Source organism: Andrena cerasifolii, chromosome 6 (assembly GCF_050908995.1).
Source record: "Andrena cerasifolii isolate SP2316 chromosome 6, iyAndCera1_principal, whole genome shotgun sequence".
NCBI lineage: Eukaryota > Metazoa > Arthropoda > Insecta > Hymenoptera > Andrenidae > Andrena > Andrena cerasifolii.
The window spans coordinates 17760190-17776056 of NC_135123.1; the positions used below are offsets into that span (position 1 = coordinate 17760190).

General features: G+C 33.4%; 1 protein-coding gene across 5 annotated transcripts; it reads left to right on the forward strand.

Moving 5' to 3' along the window:
• Positions 1-1110: 1110 nt before the first annotated feature.
• Positions 1111-15490, forward strand: Atg18a (Autophagy-related 18a). Of its 5 annotated transcripts, XM_076815262.1 has the most exons (12): positions 1112-1496; positions 2106-2188; positions 2344-2510; positions 3198-3392; positions 3469-3585; positions 3672-3826; positions 3888-4061; positions 4151-4258; positions 5252-5358; positions 6321-6425; positions 9941-9998; positions 11995-15490. In XM_076815262.1, exons 1-12 carry the CDS (start codon positions 1360-1362, stop codon positions 12008-12010), a joined length of 1422 nt encoding a protein of 473 aa, XP_076671377.1. In that variant the 5' UTR covers positions 1112-1359; the 3' UTR covers positions 12011-15490. The 5 variants fall into 5 exon arrangements, with proteins under 5 accessions (XP_076671376.1, XP_076671377.1, XP_076671375.1 ...); XM_076815260.1 differs by lacking the exon at positions 9941-9998; XM_076815261.1 differs by lacking the exons at positions 6321-6425; positions 11995-15490 and having other exon boundaries at positions 1111-1496; positions 9941-11338.
• Positions 15491-15867: the final 377 nt, after the last annotated feature.

Here is a 15867-nt window from a genome sequence, read left to right on the forward strand (position 1 = left end):
TCTGCGCATACTCCGTACCGCAAATTATGAAAAACTATTAACCACAGATTAATACAAATGTCCAACAAAGTTAATACAAAAAAGTGATCAGTTTAAATTTTAAATAATAATGAAAATTACAGAAAAATATGCATCTTCAATTATTAAAATATATGAGGTGAATTAAAACAGATACTGATTCAAAATAATATATTATTTGTATAAAATTAAACGTTTCCTAAAATATACTGACATATTTAATAACATACTTATTAATATACCTATTATTAAATACATTTAACTTGATAGGTAACTTTTCGATTTGTCGTATATTTTAGATATGGTTTTTGGATGCTGTAAGCAGTTACTAACATCGTTCACGAATATATTCATAAGCACGTGGAGAATAATAGTTAATGCAAAGCAACGCAATTTCCACTTACAAGGGAACATCCCGAACCCGGAAATTCAAAAAAATTTTTAAACTTTGTGAATATAACGTAACAGCTGAGGATTTCTTTCCACATTCAAAATAGAATATGGAAATAGCAAACAGCTCCCTCTCGCGTTCACCAGGCAGCCGCGTATCTATGGGTATTACCATTTTTGTGCAGAAAAAAATTGCTGTAATACCGACCTGTCAAATCGGCCAGGTCACGTGACGTGTCTACCCCCATAAGGTGATAGGTCTATCCTATACCTCGTCTGTGATTACACATTATACTACATTGCGCCGGTAAAAAATTTTCATGTCGCCAAAAGACCTTCTCGCAAACATTATTTCTATGCAAAATGAAACTGTTTCCAAAATTTCAGCCAATTTGGAGCATGTGAGTTTCCGGAAGTTCAGCTCAAGAAACTGTTTCTTTGCCTTAAATTACACTTACATGAAATCACACTTGCCAAGTAACTATTTACTTAGATATCAACGCTTAAAAATGCTATAAACGCTATCAGGATTCATGACGCAAGTGCTATGTCACGCTGTCACGCTATGGACGCTACGGTTGCTATGGCAACTGTCCATATGGTAGTGCCGCGCTTGCGCCGGGCAGCGGCCAATGAAAATTAGGCAGCATTTACATCGTCGCCCCTGCCGCAATAGCTTCCCCCTCCTGCGGTGGTGGCAAGCCCCCTCGCGACCAGTATGTATACAGCAGGCGTATACATATAGCCACTTGTAGAAATCATTCGACATAAGGTTCGGCATCTGTTCCCAAATATTGCTAAAGTGTGCGCGTGCGTGTATTTGTATTTGCGTACGTGCAAGAAAGAAGACAGAGGCAAGAAAGACAATAAAAACAAAGAGAGAAAGAGATATAAAAAGAAATTAAGGAGGAGGTGGACAAAGTGTTCTTGCGCGCACCAACCTTTCGATTTATGCAAAATATCGCGCGTAAAGTGGATGCATTAACACAAGGATTAAAATACAGTATATCAGGAGTAATGAACCTCACAAATCCGGCTGCTGCTCGTCAAAGTGGTGTCTACTTTGTTAATTTCAATCAGGATTGCACGTAAGTGACGCGCCCTCAGCGACAGATACAAATGGGGACGTCGTCCTTTGTTCCCTAACCTCGTTTTCGTTTCGGCCAACAAACAGAATAACTTCTCGCCAAGAGAAAGGTCATATGCATAGTTACGCATGCATAAGGACGGCTTCTATTTTTTTTAACTGGCCAGTGTCATCAAAGCTTCCTGGCGTGCACATTTTCATGTTTTCTTTACAATGTTTTCATTGTCTGTGTCATTCAGCTCTCCTTCTTTTACCCATTAATTGCGCATTAATAACGTACAGGGTATCAAGTCGATTGTGATATGCGTGAGAGAGGATCTCGCATGCGATAGACTGTAATTCAATGCCTTTCTATCCTTTCCTCTTCATTTTTCGTTCGATTGCCATTTCAAGCTAGCTTAAAACACGAAAACTGCTAGTTTCTTGTTATTCCACAAAAATTATTCGCAGCGTAGATTCATTAAAGGGGGATAACTTTGTAGATTTGACGTTACTAGTAAATCTGTGGACATTACCAACGGTTTAATTTCTTAACGCGATTGTGAATTTTTTTATTTTGATACTGCACGATATTATCCACGACACTTAATTCCAATAAAATTGATTACAGATCTTTGACGGTGGGATCAAAGGCAGGCTACAAATTTTTCTCTTTGAACTCTGTCGATCATCTCGAAACAATATACGAAAATGGTAATGCATTTTATGAGCTTTGGAAATGGATATAAAAGTTCCTAGGTTCAGGATTATAATAGAATTCTGTTTATGCGATTGAAATTTTAATTGCACGAATTCTGCCGCGCACTTTATTCTAGAGATGATTCTTTCATTTGCATATATTTGTGTAGGTACCGAGGACGCGTGCATCGTCGAACAACTGTTCAACTGTAGCCTTATGGCAATGGTCAATTTCTCATCACCCCGCAAACTCAAAGTTTGCCACTTCAGAAAAGGAACGGAAATTTGCAATTACAGTTACTCGAATACCATCTTGTCCGTAAAGCTCAATAGAACAGTAAGTTATCTTTATGTCGCATTATCCAATATAAATCGCCTACGCGTAGTGTAAACTACACTGTTTAAATGCTATAGATCTTTATTTTCCTTAGATTTTTAACAATATTTATGAGAGTAAGTAGCGATGATGTATTGTGAAGAAACAGAAAGAATGCTTCGAAATCAGATCGTAACATGAAGCTTCCTGGTTTCATCTCTACAATACATTTTCGTAACGGCGACTATGTTGTTTGCTATGAAATAAGCTGTTGTAACTTAACGTAATCACTAGTCGTACAATACAAAGCACAACATATCATCTTGACCAATAGTGGATCGACCTACAGATACTAGTAATCATCTTGACAAAAGCTTTTCATGAGTAAGACTTTTTCGGAAGCATTTCTTATACTCCGTACAGTAAAAATATCGTTACAACCAATTCCATTTGTGGTTGTAGCTTTGTTCGCATATGTTATCGAAAATATTTCATACTCTTGAGGTTTAAACGAGAACGTACTATTAAACACTGTTCGAAACGTAATACCTTTTGCAATTTTTTTTAGAAATTATACGATGTAGAACGTAATTAAGATCATTTTTTGCGTTTTAAAACTCATGTAAATTACACACACGTTCTTCTCTATTCTATTAATTATTTTATAACGTGATTTCATCAAATTGTATAATGAATTAAATTTTACAGAGATTAGTAGTATGCCTGGAAGAGTCATTATATATTCATACTTTAAAGGACATGACAGTCCTCCATACTATCCGAGATACTCCACCTAACTTAGCAGGCCTGTGTACGCTATCGATAAATAGCGACAATTGCTATTTGGCCTATCCAGGCTCAAATACAATCGGAGAGGTTCAAATATTTGACGCGATTAATCTTGTAAGTATTTAATAGGGATTTCACTGTCGATAAGCTCCGCACATTTAAATTGTACACGTTTATGGTGTTCTCTTAGCAAGCTAAAACTATGATTCCGGCACACGACAGCCCATTGGCAGCGCTTAAATTTAATCCTAACGCTACCAAAATAGCTACTGCCTCCGAGAAGGGTACTGTAATTAGAGTTTTCCATGTAAGTTTAATTATTCGTATGGCACTAATTGTTTGTTCAGTTCCTAAATTTAGATGCATTGCTGAAGGTTCTTTGTATCTCTGAAGGTTCACGATGGTACAAAACTGTTTGAGTTTCGTCGTGGAGTTAAAAGATGCGTATCTATAAGCAGTCTGGCTTTCAGTATGGACTCTATGTTTCTCTGTTGCTCGAGTAATACAGAAACAGTGCATATTTTCAAGTTGGAGGAACCAAAGGAAGCGTATGTAACTTGTTTCCATTTATGCCGATTATTATATTTGTATTTCGTCTTACTGTTATAGGGTACGACAAGCTACAGAAGAATCGCAGACATGGATGGGATACTTAACAAAGGCTGTGTCTGCGTCAGCTAATTATTTACCTTCGCAAGTAACTAACGTATTTAACCAAGGACGTGCCTTTGCTAGTGTCCATTTGCCGTTTCAGGGGTTGAAGAACGCGTGCGCCATTACAGAGTAAGTTTCGCTCAGACTTTCAATTCTGTACGTGCCCTATGTGTGTGTATATATACACTACGTTTTCTAAAATATGTACTATCATACAGAGTACACAATGTACTTAGGCTGTTGGTGGCTAGTGCTGATGGTTATTTGTATGTTTATAACTTGGACACAACGGAAGGTGGAGATTGTACACTTTTAAAACAGCATAGGTTTGTACCTTTAAAGACTACATAAATAAAATAAGCACACTGAGATACTCCGTTTTAACAGAGACAACAGCAAACATATTTCGCGATTCCGTGTCTCGTTCGAATCGGTTCTAACTTCTTCTCTGGCAATTAAGGGGTCATTCCGCGTCGAAAAATTCAGCGATTTTCAGGAATTTATTGCGACGAAAATAATTATAGTAGTGGAATAACATTTTCTTCTATTTTTTAAACTACATTTCAACAGTAAATAAAAAATATTAAAGTAATAAAATTATTGCTTTTAAAATACTTTTCAAAGCGGTCTTGATGACATGTTTAAAAATTCATGCCTCGCTTGTGCAGGCGATTTCAGCTGTTAGACTTGTCTGAACCCAAAAATCCAAACAGATTCTTGATCAGTATGACTGTCGCTATCGCTTCGACTGTAATTAGTGATTTATCTTCAAAATTAGCAAAAAGGCGGTCAAAATGCAAAAAAGAATGTTTTTCGGCTTTTTTCTTTTGCTATTTTCGATTTTAAAAGTAGGTTAGACTCAATGAAAATGCGTAATTGTAGTCCCTGCGAGAGTCACAGGTATGCAGAATAAACAGGAAAATTTATAAAGCAATCGGTTCGATAGTTTTTGAAATTTTATTTTCACGCTGCAGACAAATGACTTTTCGAGAAAATCGCGTTCAAAACTTTCATCTATAGAGGCCGAGCCTCTGGGCTCCCTACAAAATGCCTCTGTAGAAGCTAAAATAATTGGATTTTTTCCATGAAAATTTAGCAGTACATTTTTGATGATATATACTTTCGAAAAATGTTTTTAAAAAAGTCGATTTTTTTCAACCCGTCTAATCGTAATGACCCCTTAAGATAATCTTTCGATGCAATTTCGGCAAATTATTTTAAAGTGCACTGTTCCTGGGTATTGTATTTGAAACAGCGTATTTCGTGTATCGGAGCGGTGCATAAAATGATACAGTTTAATTAACGAACTGTTTTTATAGATTAGTTGGCAAACCAGATGAAGTAGATTGTGCTAGTGTATCTACAGTGGGATCAGGATCTGGAGAAGCTAATGCAGCAACTACTGCGCAAATAGTACAAAATACAGGTACGACAATAGCATAAACATTTTAATGTGTAATGTGTATTATAGATTTTATAACCGAGCGAGTTGACGACAAAGATATATTATTCTCAAAAGAAAGTGGGACATTAAAAGATGTTAATATTAATATAAAATTTTTTATTTGAATATAAATCGTGTCTTTTTTAAACGATTTTATTTAGCTTCACTCCTCTGTCCGTTTGTATGTATGTTTGTTTGTTTGTTTGTTTGCTCCAAATCTTGTATCTCAATTTTAACCCACTTCCACCTATCCAATAAACGTTATTTGTTAGTTTTTAGTGCATTTTTATCAAATTAAATAAAATCGTTTAACTTAAATTTTTTTATTTATATATTTTTTCATCATTTACTTTTTGGTGTTTGAGTTTTGCAACTAAAAAAAACTTTCTACTCTAAAAACATCTCTCGATAAATTGTGTATTTATGGAAATCGCAATGCTACTAAGTAGGAAACGCAGTGGCTTTTTGTCATTTTCGAGATGAACGCGATTGGCTGATTTCAAGTCGATTGGATTTGTGGTTAGGGGTTAAAATTGCAGGGGATGCAATGCCTTACCCCCTCCGGGGTGAGTTTTTCTTAAAAAAATTGTATTGTCAGAACTACGTACGCCTGCAAAGTTTTAAGTCTATTGAATTTGCGGAAGTGGGTTAAAGTTGAGTTACAAGATTTGACCAATCGAACAGAGGAGTGAAGCTAAATAAAAACATTTAATATAGTGTAAAGTAGTTTTCATATGTTGTGACTGTTATGAATATATTTATGTTTATTATAGTATAAAATAAAATAAGTCTATTTATCGTATATAATGAGAAGGAATAAGTTTTATGAAGAATTCTGTTATTGATTCAGTGTAACTACTGCACTCTTCTTTATGTATAACTTGTCAGACAAGGAGAGTGTGTTTATGAGTTTCTATTGCTGATTTCGCTCAAATTTGTGCTAGATTGTGCTAGTGCATCTACAGTGGGATCAGGATCTGGAAAAACTAATGCAGCAACTACTGCAGCAATTACTGCAGCAACTACTGCACAAATAGTACAAAATACAGGTACGACAATATCATAAACATTTTAATGTGTAATGTATATTATAGATTTTATAACCGAGCGAGTTGACGATAAAGATATATTATTCTCAACAGAAAGTGGCACATTAAGATGTTAAAATTAATATAAAATTTTTTATTATTTAAACGATTTTATTTAGCTTCTCTCCTCTGTCCATTTGTTTGTATTGTTTGTTTATCTGTTCGTTTGTTTGGTTCGAATCTTGTAACTTAATTTTAACCCACTTCCACCAATCCAATAGACTTGAAACCTTGCAGGCGTATGTAGTTACGACAATACAAATTTTTTAGAGAAAAAAACCGAGGGGGTGAAAAATTGGCATCCCTTACAGTTTTAACCCCTAACCACAAATCCAATCTACTTGAAATCAGAACCTCTCGCGTTATTCTCGAAAACGACCAAAAGTCGCTACATTGCCTAAGTAGCAACGCGATTTCCGTAAATAAATTACAGAATTTATCGAGAAATCCGTCACGAACAAATAATTTAATTTTCCATTTTTTTTTAGTTGCAAAACTCAAACGCTAAAAAGTGAAATATAAAAAATATATAAAGAATGCTTTTTTAAGTTAAACGATTTTACTTAACTTGATCAAAAATGCACTTAAAAGAAAAAAATAATTATTTTCTTGTACTACAATTACGATGGTGATAAGTCACTTTAAATAAAATCGTGGATCAGGATATTTCATAAGAATTTGCTGTGGGAAAGTTTTCAAAAGTTCTTTAATGATACAAAATATTTTAATTGCGGGATACAGATTGTAATGTGACAGAAAATTGATGAACTCGTTGATGATGTTCCACTAACCAATCGATACTTAACTTCCGGTTGGCCGGACACCCGGGCCGGCCAAATGTAAGTTATGGGCACCCCTGTTATGAAATATCCTGCCCTACGATTTTATTTAAAGTGGCATATCACCGTCGTAATTGTAGTATAAGAAAACAAGTATTTTTTAGTTTTTGGTGCATTTTTGATCGATTTAAATATAATCGTTTAACTTAAAAAATTTAATATTGAAATGAATAAACAGCGACCATAACTAATAGAAAATAAAAAGAAAAGTGATTTATACTCCTAAGCGCAATTGAATTAATAATATAGATTCCAATAGTTCGATGATATTTTGCAAATCAAATATAAAAGGATCTTATTAAAATTAACAATATCTTAATAAATCTGCAAGGAGTGTAAAAAGTTTATAGAATAAATTCATTATTCTCAATACTTTGTAAATATTCTATTAGATACATTTGTTACACTAATTTACTAAATAAGAATTTATACTTTGAACATTAACAAAAAATTATAAATTGTATAAAAATGAATTAATAAGAAAATTTTGCCAGAAAATCGTCATCCTCTGTGTGTAATATAGACGGTAACAGAAAATAAACGTAATTAATGCACATAATATTCGGCACAATATATGGAAACAGTTTCTTAATATTTCGATTGTTTTTCTATTTGCCTATAATGGTAAGAATTTAAAGACTCATTTTTGTATTATGTTCCAAATATTAAGTTTCTCAATCTTTGACAGAAACTTTTCATTGTAAAATTGACGCCCACTTATCTCCAGATCAAGCATCCTTATTAGAAACGCATACTTTCTTGTACAGGAAATGGACGTTGCATTATGGTATCACAATTATTGTGGCAATTAAAACATTTGTATCTATTTGGACTTTAACGTGAATTCGCTATTTTTCAAAATTATGTTATGCCAATTTAGAACACTATTATTCATAAATTTTGCTAACACCAATAAGATATCTACATTCACTGTATTACAGTAGCAATTCATTATTAGATATCTAATACACGCTGGCGGCACACCGTAAACCAAGAAAGTTGTTGATCATACTTGTCCTGGACAATGTCAAACGAACATGCTATATTTCTTTAATATGTTAAGATTCATTTAGGCTTGCATCTGTAAAAAATTCACAGTATTTAGCATGTTATGTGCCAATATGTAGAGCACAGCGAGAGATGTGATATAAACGGGTGTTATTTAGGTGATTCGTCATTTCAAAATGAACTGTAAATCTTGTTTGCTTCATTTTTGGGAAAGGTGAGCTTAAAAGCCCTGCCGATTAGGCATGTATGTACATACACCAGTCGCAGAATTCGGTAAACCGCGCATCGGATCATAGTGCTTTTACATGTGTTTATATACAATGTATACAAGGTCGTGAAATGATGTGCTCTCTGCATTTTATTAATAAATAGATTTCACGAAATGTTGGCCTCTTCGTTGATTTCTCAGTCATATTTTTCTACGCAAGGGTTTTAAAAATTTGTTTATGACCCGAGCAATGTGTACACGCGCAAGTAAAAGTGGCGATGTTTGCTGAACTGTCGTACAAGCATACAAACAAATATGTATATAGCTACGCACTCTATGGAGCTTTAAAACTGAGGTAGAAACTGAGTCTTCCAATTTCTACATTATATGTAAATAAAAAACATTTAAGATACTTTAAGATAGTTTTCATATATTGTGACTATTAAGAACATATTTATTTTTATTATAGTATAAAATAAAATAAGAATACATTTATCTCGTATGTATAATGAGAAGGAATAAGTTTTATGAAGAATTTTATTATCGATTCGGTTAAATTGTATTCTCTATGTATAACTTGTCAGATAAGGGGAGTACGTATACGAGTTTCTGTTGCTGGTTTCGCTCAAATTTGGCATACAATTGCTGTACACCACATATAATAGTGCAATAGTAAACACAGAGGGCTTGTCACTCAAAATTCATCGAGAAAATCAGGTTCAAAGATTGCAATATAAATTACTTATTCCATTTTTGTTTACCGATGTATATCAAGCATCTGAGAAAGATAAAACTAAATCCAGTAGTCCCAGCCCAAATTTTATGTAGTGTGCCCTACTCGTTTGATACATACGTTATATATATATATATATGTATTAAGACCGCATGATAAATTTGAGACAATCAGTAACCCAAAACTCGTACACTATCCCTTGCAATTCGGAACATTGTTACGAACATCTCGAGTTAATAATTTCTCATGATTACTGAAGAGCGGCGATACCTTTAATCGAGGGAACGAAAGCTAAATGGAAAATAATACAATATCTATGAGTATTGAAATATTGGAATCGTACTTCATGAACTATGTTAAGATGACTTTATTAAAGACAATGTTCCTAATAGTTTATTAAACATTAATATTATTCATTTATTCTATTCCTACTAATTATTATACTTTTACGATTAGTGCTGCCTGTAGATAGAATCAAATGAATATAATTTATTTGGTACCTTGTACAGATACAGAGCGTGTGATGGTTAGAGGCCTTGTTTCTTTGATTATACGCTTTATACCTTCTTCTTTTTGCTTCTTGCCCCCCGAAAGTTGAATAGGCAATTCTTTTTAGGGGCTAAAGGGGGGGCCCCCCGATAATTGACTTTACTTGATGTAATTTTTTTCTTTTTATCATCCATTCAAGCCTACATAAATAGCTACGCGGAAGTGTTGCGCGGCCCGCTCTCCAGACTCCATGCCAGGTACTGGTACATCCTCTATTCTGTCCTTTGTTTTAATTTGCTCTCATTCTCTGTATATGCTCTATTCATAAACTTCTTTGCTGTAGTATCCTTTTTTTTTCGTTGTTTTTGTTTGTTCCTTTTCTTGTCTCATCATAAACGTCCGCTTTTATACACGCAGTAAGGAAAGAATGAGAGTAATATCGAGCAATAATAATTCCTAGATGGTTTGGGTGCTAAAATCTTAATACGTACAATGATGTAGGTTTCAACGGTCGATCATGGTTTAGATAATACGTAACGGTAGTCTTGTCACGCTTTCCTAAATACGAGATTAGGTAATTGACGCAGAATAACTTTTATAGAAAAAGCCTAATATGCACACACGCATGTGAACGCTAAATATAATCTCCGCGGTCACTGAACAGAAAGGATAATCCACGTACCCAGATTCTACGTTCATTATATTTCATAAGAGTAATCCATTGAAGAATTTTCATTGAACATCTGAATATTATCACGCGTCAGGAACTATGTATACAAGATATTCCAACAGTTACAATTTACAGAGAACGGAGAAAGAAATCTATCGAGGGTTACTCTATATTGTAGATCATTACATAGATTCAAGTATAAAACGGTGTGAGGAGTATTTTTAATTATAAGCGTACAGTATTGTCATCTTAGCATGTGTATATGGGTGCATGTGCATGTTTACACCGAGTATTTTAAATATTTTCTAATTTTTTGAAATATCACAATTTATTTCACCGCTGTACAAGAAATATGTCATTCTTATATGTTAACGTAAATATGCTCGTAACTAAATTGCAAGTTGAAACATCTTGTATATTAAATTTCTGTATCCTACATTCAGAATCTTGTTTTTCTTTCTTTCTCTTTTCTCCAACAATAGTATGTAGCAAAAGTATCAACTATGGAACATGAAATATTTGTACTAATCAGAATTGAATTTTACATTTTGTGTTAAGCATAATGCTAAAAGGTGATGGAAATAGGCAGATGGTTTTGTTGAGTTACTAGTGCAGTGGTTCCCAATCTGTGGGTCGTGAACCCCAAGGGGGTTGTGAAGTGTTTTCTGGGAGGTCGCCGCGGTTATTTTTAGTTGACAATTCGTAGCACTTATTTCTTTTAATATGGTTACATTGCCATATTCTATTAATCACGTAACACTGATCTTTTATAAATGAAATAAAGGGAAAAGCTGGTTACCCAGATGCAAGCACAACCATCACACTAAATAAGATAATTAAATATATTAAATATCTTTAAGTATATTTAATTTATGTATTAAGATATTTAAGTATTATTAAGTTAGAATTATACTCTGAAACACCTATTTTTAATGTGTTTTCTTTACCTTATTAAATTTACCTTACCTTATATGGGGGGGAGGGGGAGGATCGCGGGTTATTTGAATATTATAAAGGGGGTGGCGATTTAAAAATGGTTGGGAAACACTGTACTAGTGTCATTTAATGATAAAGTATTGATTACTTTTTATCTTTGTGATAAGGGAAGTCATGTAGTTTATTTCGAAGTTTTTAAAAGAAACAGCATTTTCTCTCAAGTTTATGTCAGCGTATTATTAACGGCAAACAATGAATTGAAGAATCGTAAGATTTTTAATGATGTAAAATCTTGATTCTGCTTATTTACGGCACTGGGTGTTACACGAATTGATCATTTCTGCATTTATCATAAAAATCGAGCGAGTGCGTTCATTTAAATTATTAACAATCATTAATGGATTCCTCGCTACACTGTAAAGAAAAACAATGGTACTTGAGATATATTTTTTCTTTCACGTTTAGCTTGAAATGCTTTGGAAGTAATAATTTCAATGAAAATTCAAGGATCATTAACTCCGCCCTCAAATACGAGAAATATATCATATATCATTGGATCCCGGTTCCATACATCTTTATCGTTATATTCGCTTAAAGCAATCCTTAACTTGAATCATTGCAATTGAAATACATAAATGGATTTTTAGAAGGAGAGAAGTGTGACGAGATGTTCGCAGCGGCCGAAAGTCCGCCAATAATTTCAAGTCCAGTACCTTTGAAAAACAATGCTGAACGTCCACCTATCAGGACACGGAGAGGTGTAATAATTTAAGCATATCAGAAATTCAAGACGAAGGCGAGTTGCATGCAGCAATGATCGAAATTTAAAGGTCGCTATGTACAGTTCAACCTACCGTCATAATAATTCAGGTTGCAACTCCAGTAAAGCAAAAAGAAAATTGTTTCCTAATGATATCATAATTGTGAGAAAGCAAATTGATAGGCATATATTAGTTATGTAATTAACTTCGAAAGCTATCGTGTACTTGGATGAAATTTCTGTTCGGCATCGGAGGCTAATATCTGAAAAGGATTATTACACTCTTGGTCATACTCTATTTTTCCAAACAGCATTTTACATTATACCTCTGTCAGTATCCCCTGTCATAACTGTATTAAACAACAGGCAAAATGATTTCAGAAATTATAGCAATTTAACACTAATCTGTGGCAAAGTATTCTAAAGAAAACAACAAAAAAAATATTAACAAGTTTGAATTAGGATGTACTTGGAGAATATTTAACGAGCAAGAAGTGCTTGACGTAAATTTATGTAAAACATATTTTACTGTGCATAACTAATGATTATTGTAAAATAATAGATACATTAAATAAGTCGTTGAACATAAATTGTTTGACATTTTTTTTATTGGATTGCTATATTTTGTAACAATATTTTCATCTGCTGTATTTAATTACTAATAAAACTCTTAAGGTAATATGCAAATTTAAAAGAACATTTTAATTGGCGTTTGCTGCAAATTCAATTTTCTAAAAGTACTTGTGATATTTCATGTTTTCTCTATATACGAGGCGATGCGATCGGTTGAAATATATCTAGCTTAAGGACACGCAGAAAAACTGTTCGAATAAAGGATATTAGGTTCGAAAGGGAATGTTTTGCAGTAGGAATAATTACTTTGTAGGTAGAACTCCGAGGAAAGACCTCAAGGTCAACTTTGCTTTTCTGTTTTAAATAAAACTTACACTGTTTTACTGTGAACAGAGAAGATAGCCATACGTAGTAAATTCTATTGAATTAGTTAAATGTATAAATTGTGTTTATCGTTACATTTAAAACCATATGCCCGCCCCCTGCCTCTTGAATAGCTTGGCAAAGTGGCTGGATGCTGCAATAAGAAAGAACTGAATTTAAACAATTTTATTTAAAAAATTTCCACCCGAAGTATGTGCAATCCAGGGTCGAACTTCCTGCCGGCATGTAAAGAAAGGGATAGGTTCTGTTCTAAGGGAACACACGCACATGACTAAATCACAGTGTCCGCGGCTGTAAGGGCAAGGATTCCAGTATCAAAATTCTCCGAACGATTCGAATCTACTTGTACGTCTCCCACGCTCGCATCAATAATCAGTTGATCGAGGCAATGACCTGCAATAATTCAGATCTATTAATAGCGGGACACTTGAGAGTGAAAATGATTCATTTGTTTCTGCGTATTGCCTAAATATATTCACATAAACAGTATGGACCTTCGAGCGTTAGAAGCACTCGCATCAGCCACTTTATAAAAATCATCCTATGCCAGAGCGTAATAGAATAAAAATGGAACACAGACTTGTGAATATATATAAAAGTAAAATAAATCTCCTATTGCGTTCTTACTTCTAAGTTCAAAATCATTTTAGTCATTAGTATATAAAGTTGTTTAATCTATAGAAATTTTAGAAAATGCAATACTTAAATTATTATTTATTAACGATGGTGCGAGAGTTGCACTGTTCCTTGTGTTATACTTCATTGATATAATGAAATATAATACTTTTAAATCAAACACATTTGTTCGTATAAGATTTACTATTAATTTGACCAATTTGTTAATGCGATCTCTACTTTGACAAACGGCAGAGATTCTTTTACAAATAAACTATATAACTCATAATTCTTTCATACGCAGAGGTGTGAATCCATTTAAAAAATTTTTACGAACATAGTACGTAGCAAGTGACATTTCTAAAAGAATGTTACGAGTGGAAGAGAGTCAATCTGCATTCTACGCTCTTTTACTTTCTTTTGTTTCTTGTATTCTCTATCTCTCAGTTTATCTCCCGTTCTGTTTATATGCACCTTGCTCTCTACATATCTTTGTACTAGTTTTTTTGCTGTTCGATACGAAGAAAGAAATGTCCGACTCTTTTACGTTTAAACTATATTAATCTCAGCTTCCACACAAAGTTCTCCAATATATTTGATGCTTCAAGTATATCATTGAATAATATTATCAGTATTTCTCTGTTCCCGCGAAATTCTCATAAACTTGAACTTTCAGTTCAGTTTTATATCACAAAACACTGCAGGTACAGACCGTGTACCAGCGTGTACGTATTATTTGTAATTGCGGGATTGGTACTACGTAATTGTAAAACGTGCAAGTACCGTAGATCCGTATTGCGTCCTAACGCGTTTTATTTATTATATAATTTTACCTTTGTAACAATAAAGAATTGCAGTAAAAATCAATGTACAATGGCAGTAAACGTTAATTATACATATGTATGATGCAATACGTGTTGAAACTCTCGAGCACTCGTATTATTGTGTATGACGTCTTTTCACCAATATATACATACATAATTATAATGTATAAAATAAAAAGGATCTCCCTTTACTTTATGTAAGCAATACTGAATTTTTCAAAATCTTTTATACAGTGAATTCCGGTTAATTGGTCCATCGGTTATTAGGAATGGCCTTTTATTTAGGAGAGACTTTAAGGTACAACTAATTGTAAATGTAATTAATAAATCTTTGCATAATTGGAATAGCTGTTTAATAGGACCAATGTGTTCCGAGTTGAGTGTGCTCCAAATAGACGGAATCCATTATATCGTAGAACTTAATAATATCAATTAACGTAATAACTTTTTATACGGTAAAGAATGAATTATGTTGTGGTAATATCCTTTATTTATTGTATAACTTGTATTCAATGTAATTTTTACTTTTATATTTTGTAGGCTCATCATTGTAATTTCACTGTAAGAACTAAATAAGATTAGGCGACTTTGTAATAATAAAGTACTTGTTATAGTTTAATAATATAACAATTTTATTAACTGGAGAGAGGAAATAAAGAATATAAAATCATGTAACGGAAATGTCAGGCGAATTACCAATCGTAAACACGTAACGAACGAACTCTAGCTTCATTTTTCTCTCTTTGTGTTCTGAACGCCTTTTGTAAATAATTTGTTAAATGAATATAAATAAAACTGTATAACTAAATATTCACGTTTCCTTGTAGCTGATTAGATCAACCCTCGTTAATGTCGGCGAAATTAAAGAACGCTGCATAAATAAATCCGCAATACTTTTACCCGTTACCACATTGGCAATCATCGCTATACACATTTATCACTGACCACGACTCGCTAACGAATAGTACGATTTTAAGTAAAAAAAGATTAGTAAATTGTGCCAGCAACACATTGATCGTGTAATTTTATTGTACGCTAGTATAAACTTTACTTACTGCAGTATTCTCTGTGAAATCCAGGAATCTTTGTAAAACCGTGGACTTTACGATAAGAATGTAATTTTAATGCTTTATTCTAGAATGAAAGGATTCAAGAGATTCTTTGGTAATTTGTAAGTAAATTTACTACTACAAGCCGACTGCAAATTCACCGATACACATCACCAGTCCAACAATTTCATTTGATATAGCGTAACTCTCACATTACTGTAATCTCAGAGTCTGAATAATAAAATGTGATTATAGAATACAGTGACAACGTAGCAAAAGGGTCTATCTCTAATTGAATTTAAAGCGATTTGTGAC

What these genes read in the sequence shown, in the direction of transcription:
- Atg18a (XM_076815260.1), top strand. Translation starts at nt 1,360, where the DNA reads ATGCAAAATATCGCGCGTAAAGTGGATGCATTAACACAAGGATTAAAA. An exon ending in CTGTAATTAGAGTTTTCCAT is followed by an intron (nt 3,586 to 3,671) that starts GTAAGTTTAATT and finishes GTATCTCTGAAG; the next exon opens with GTTCACGATGGTACAAAACT. An exon ending in GCAAATAGTACAAAATACAG is followed by an intron (nt 5,359 to 6,320) that starts GTACGACAATAG and finishes AATTTGTGCTAG; the next exon opens with ATTGTGCTAGTGCATCTACA.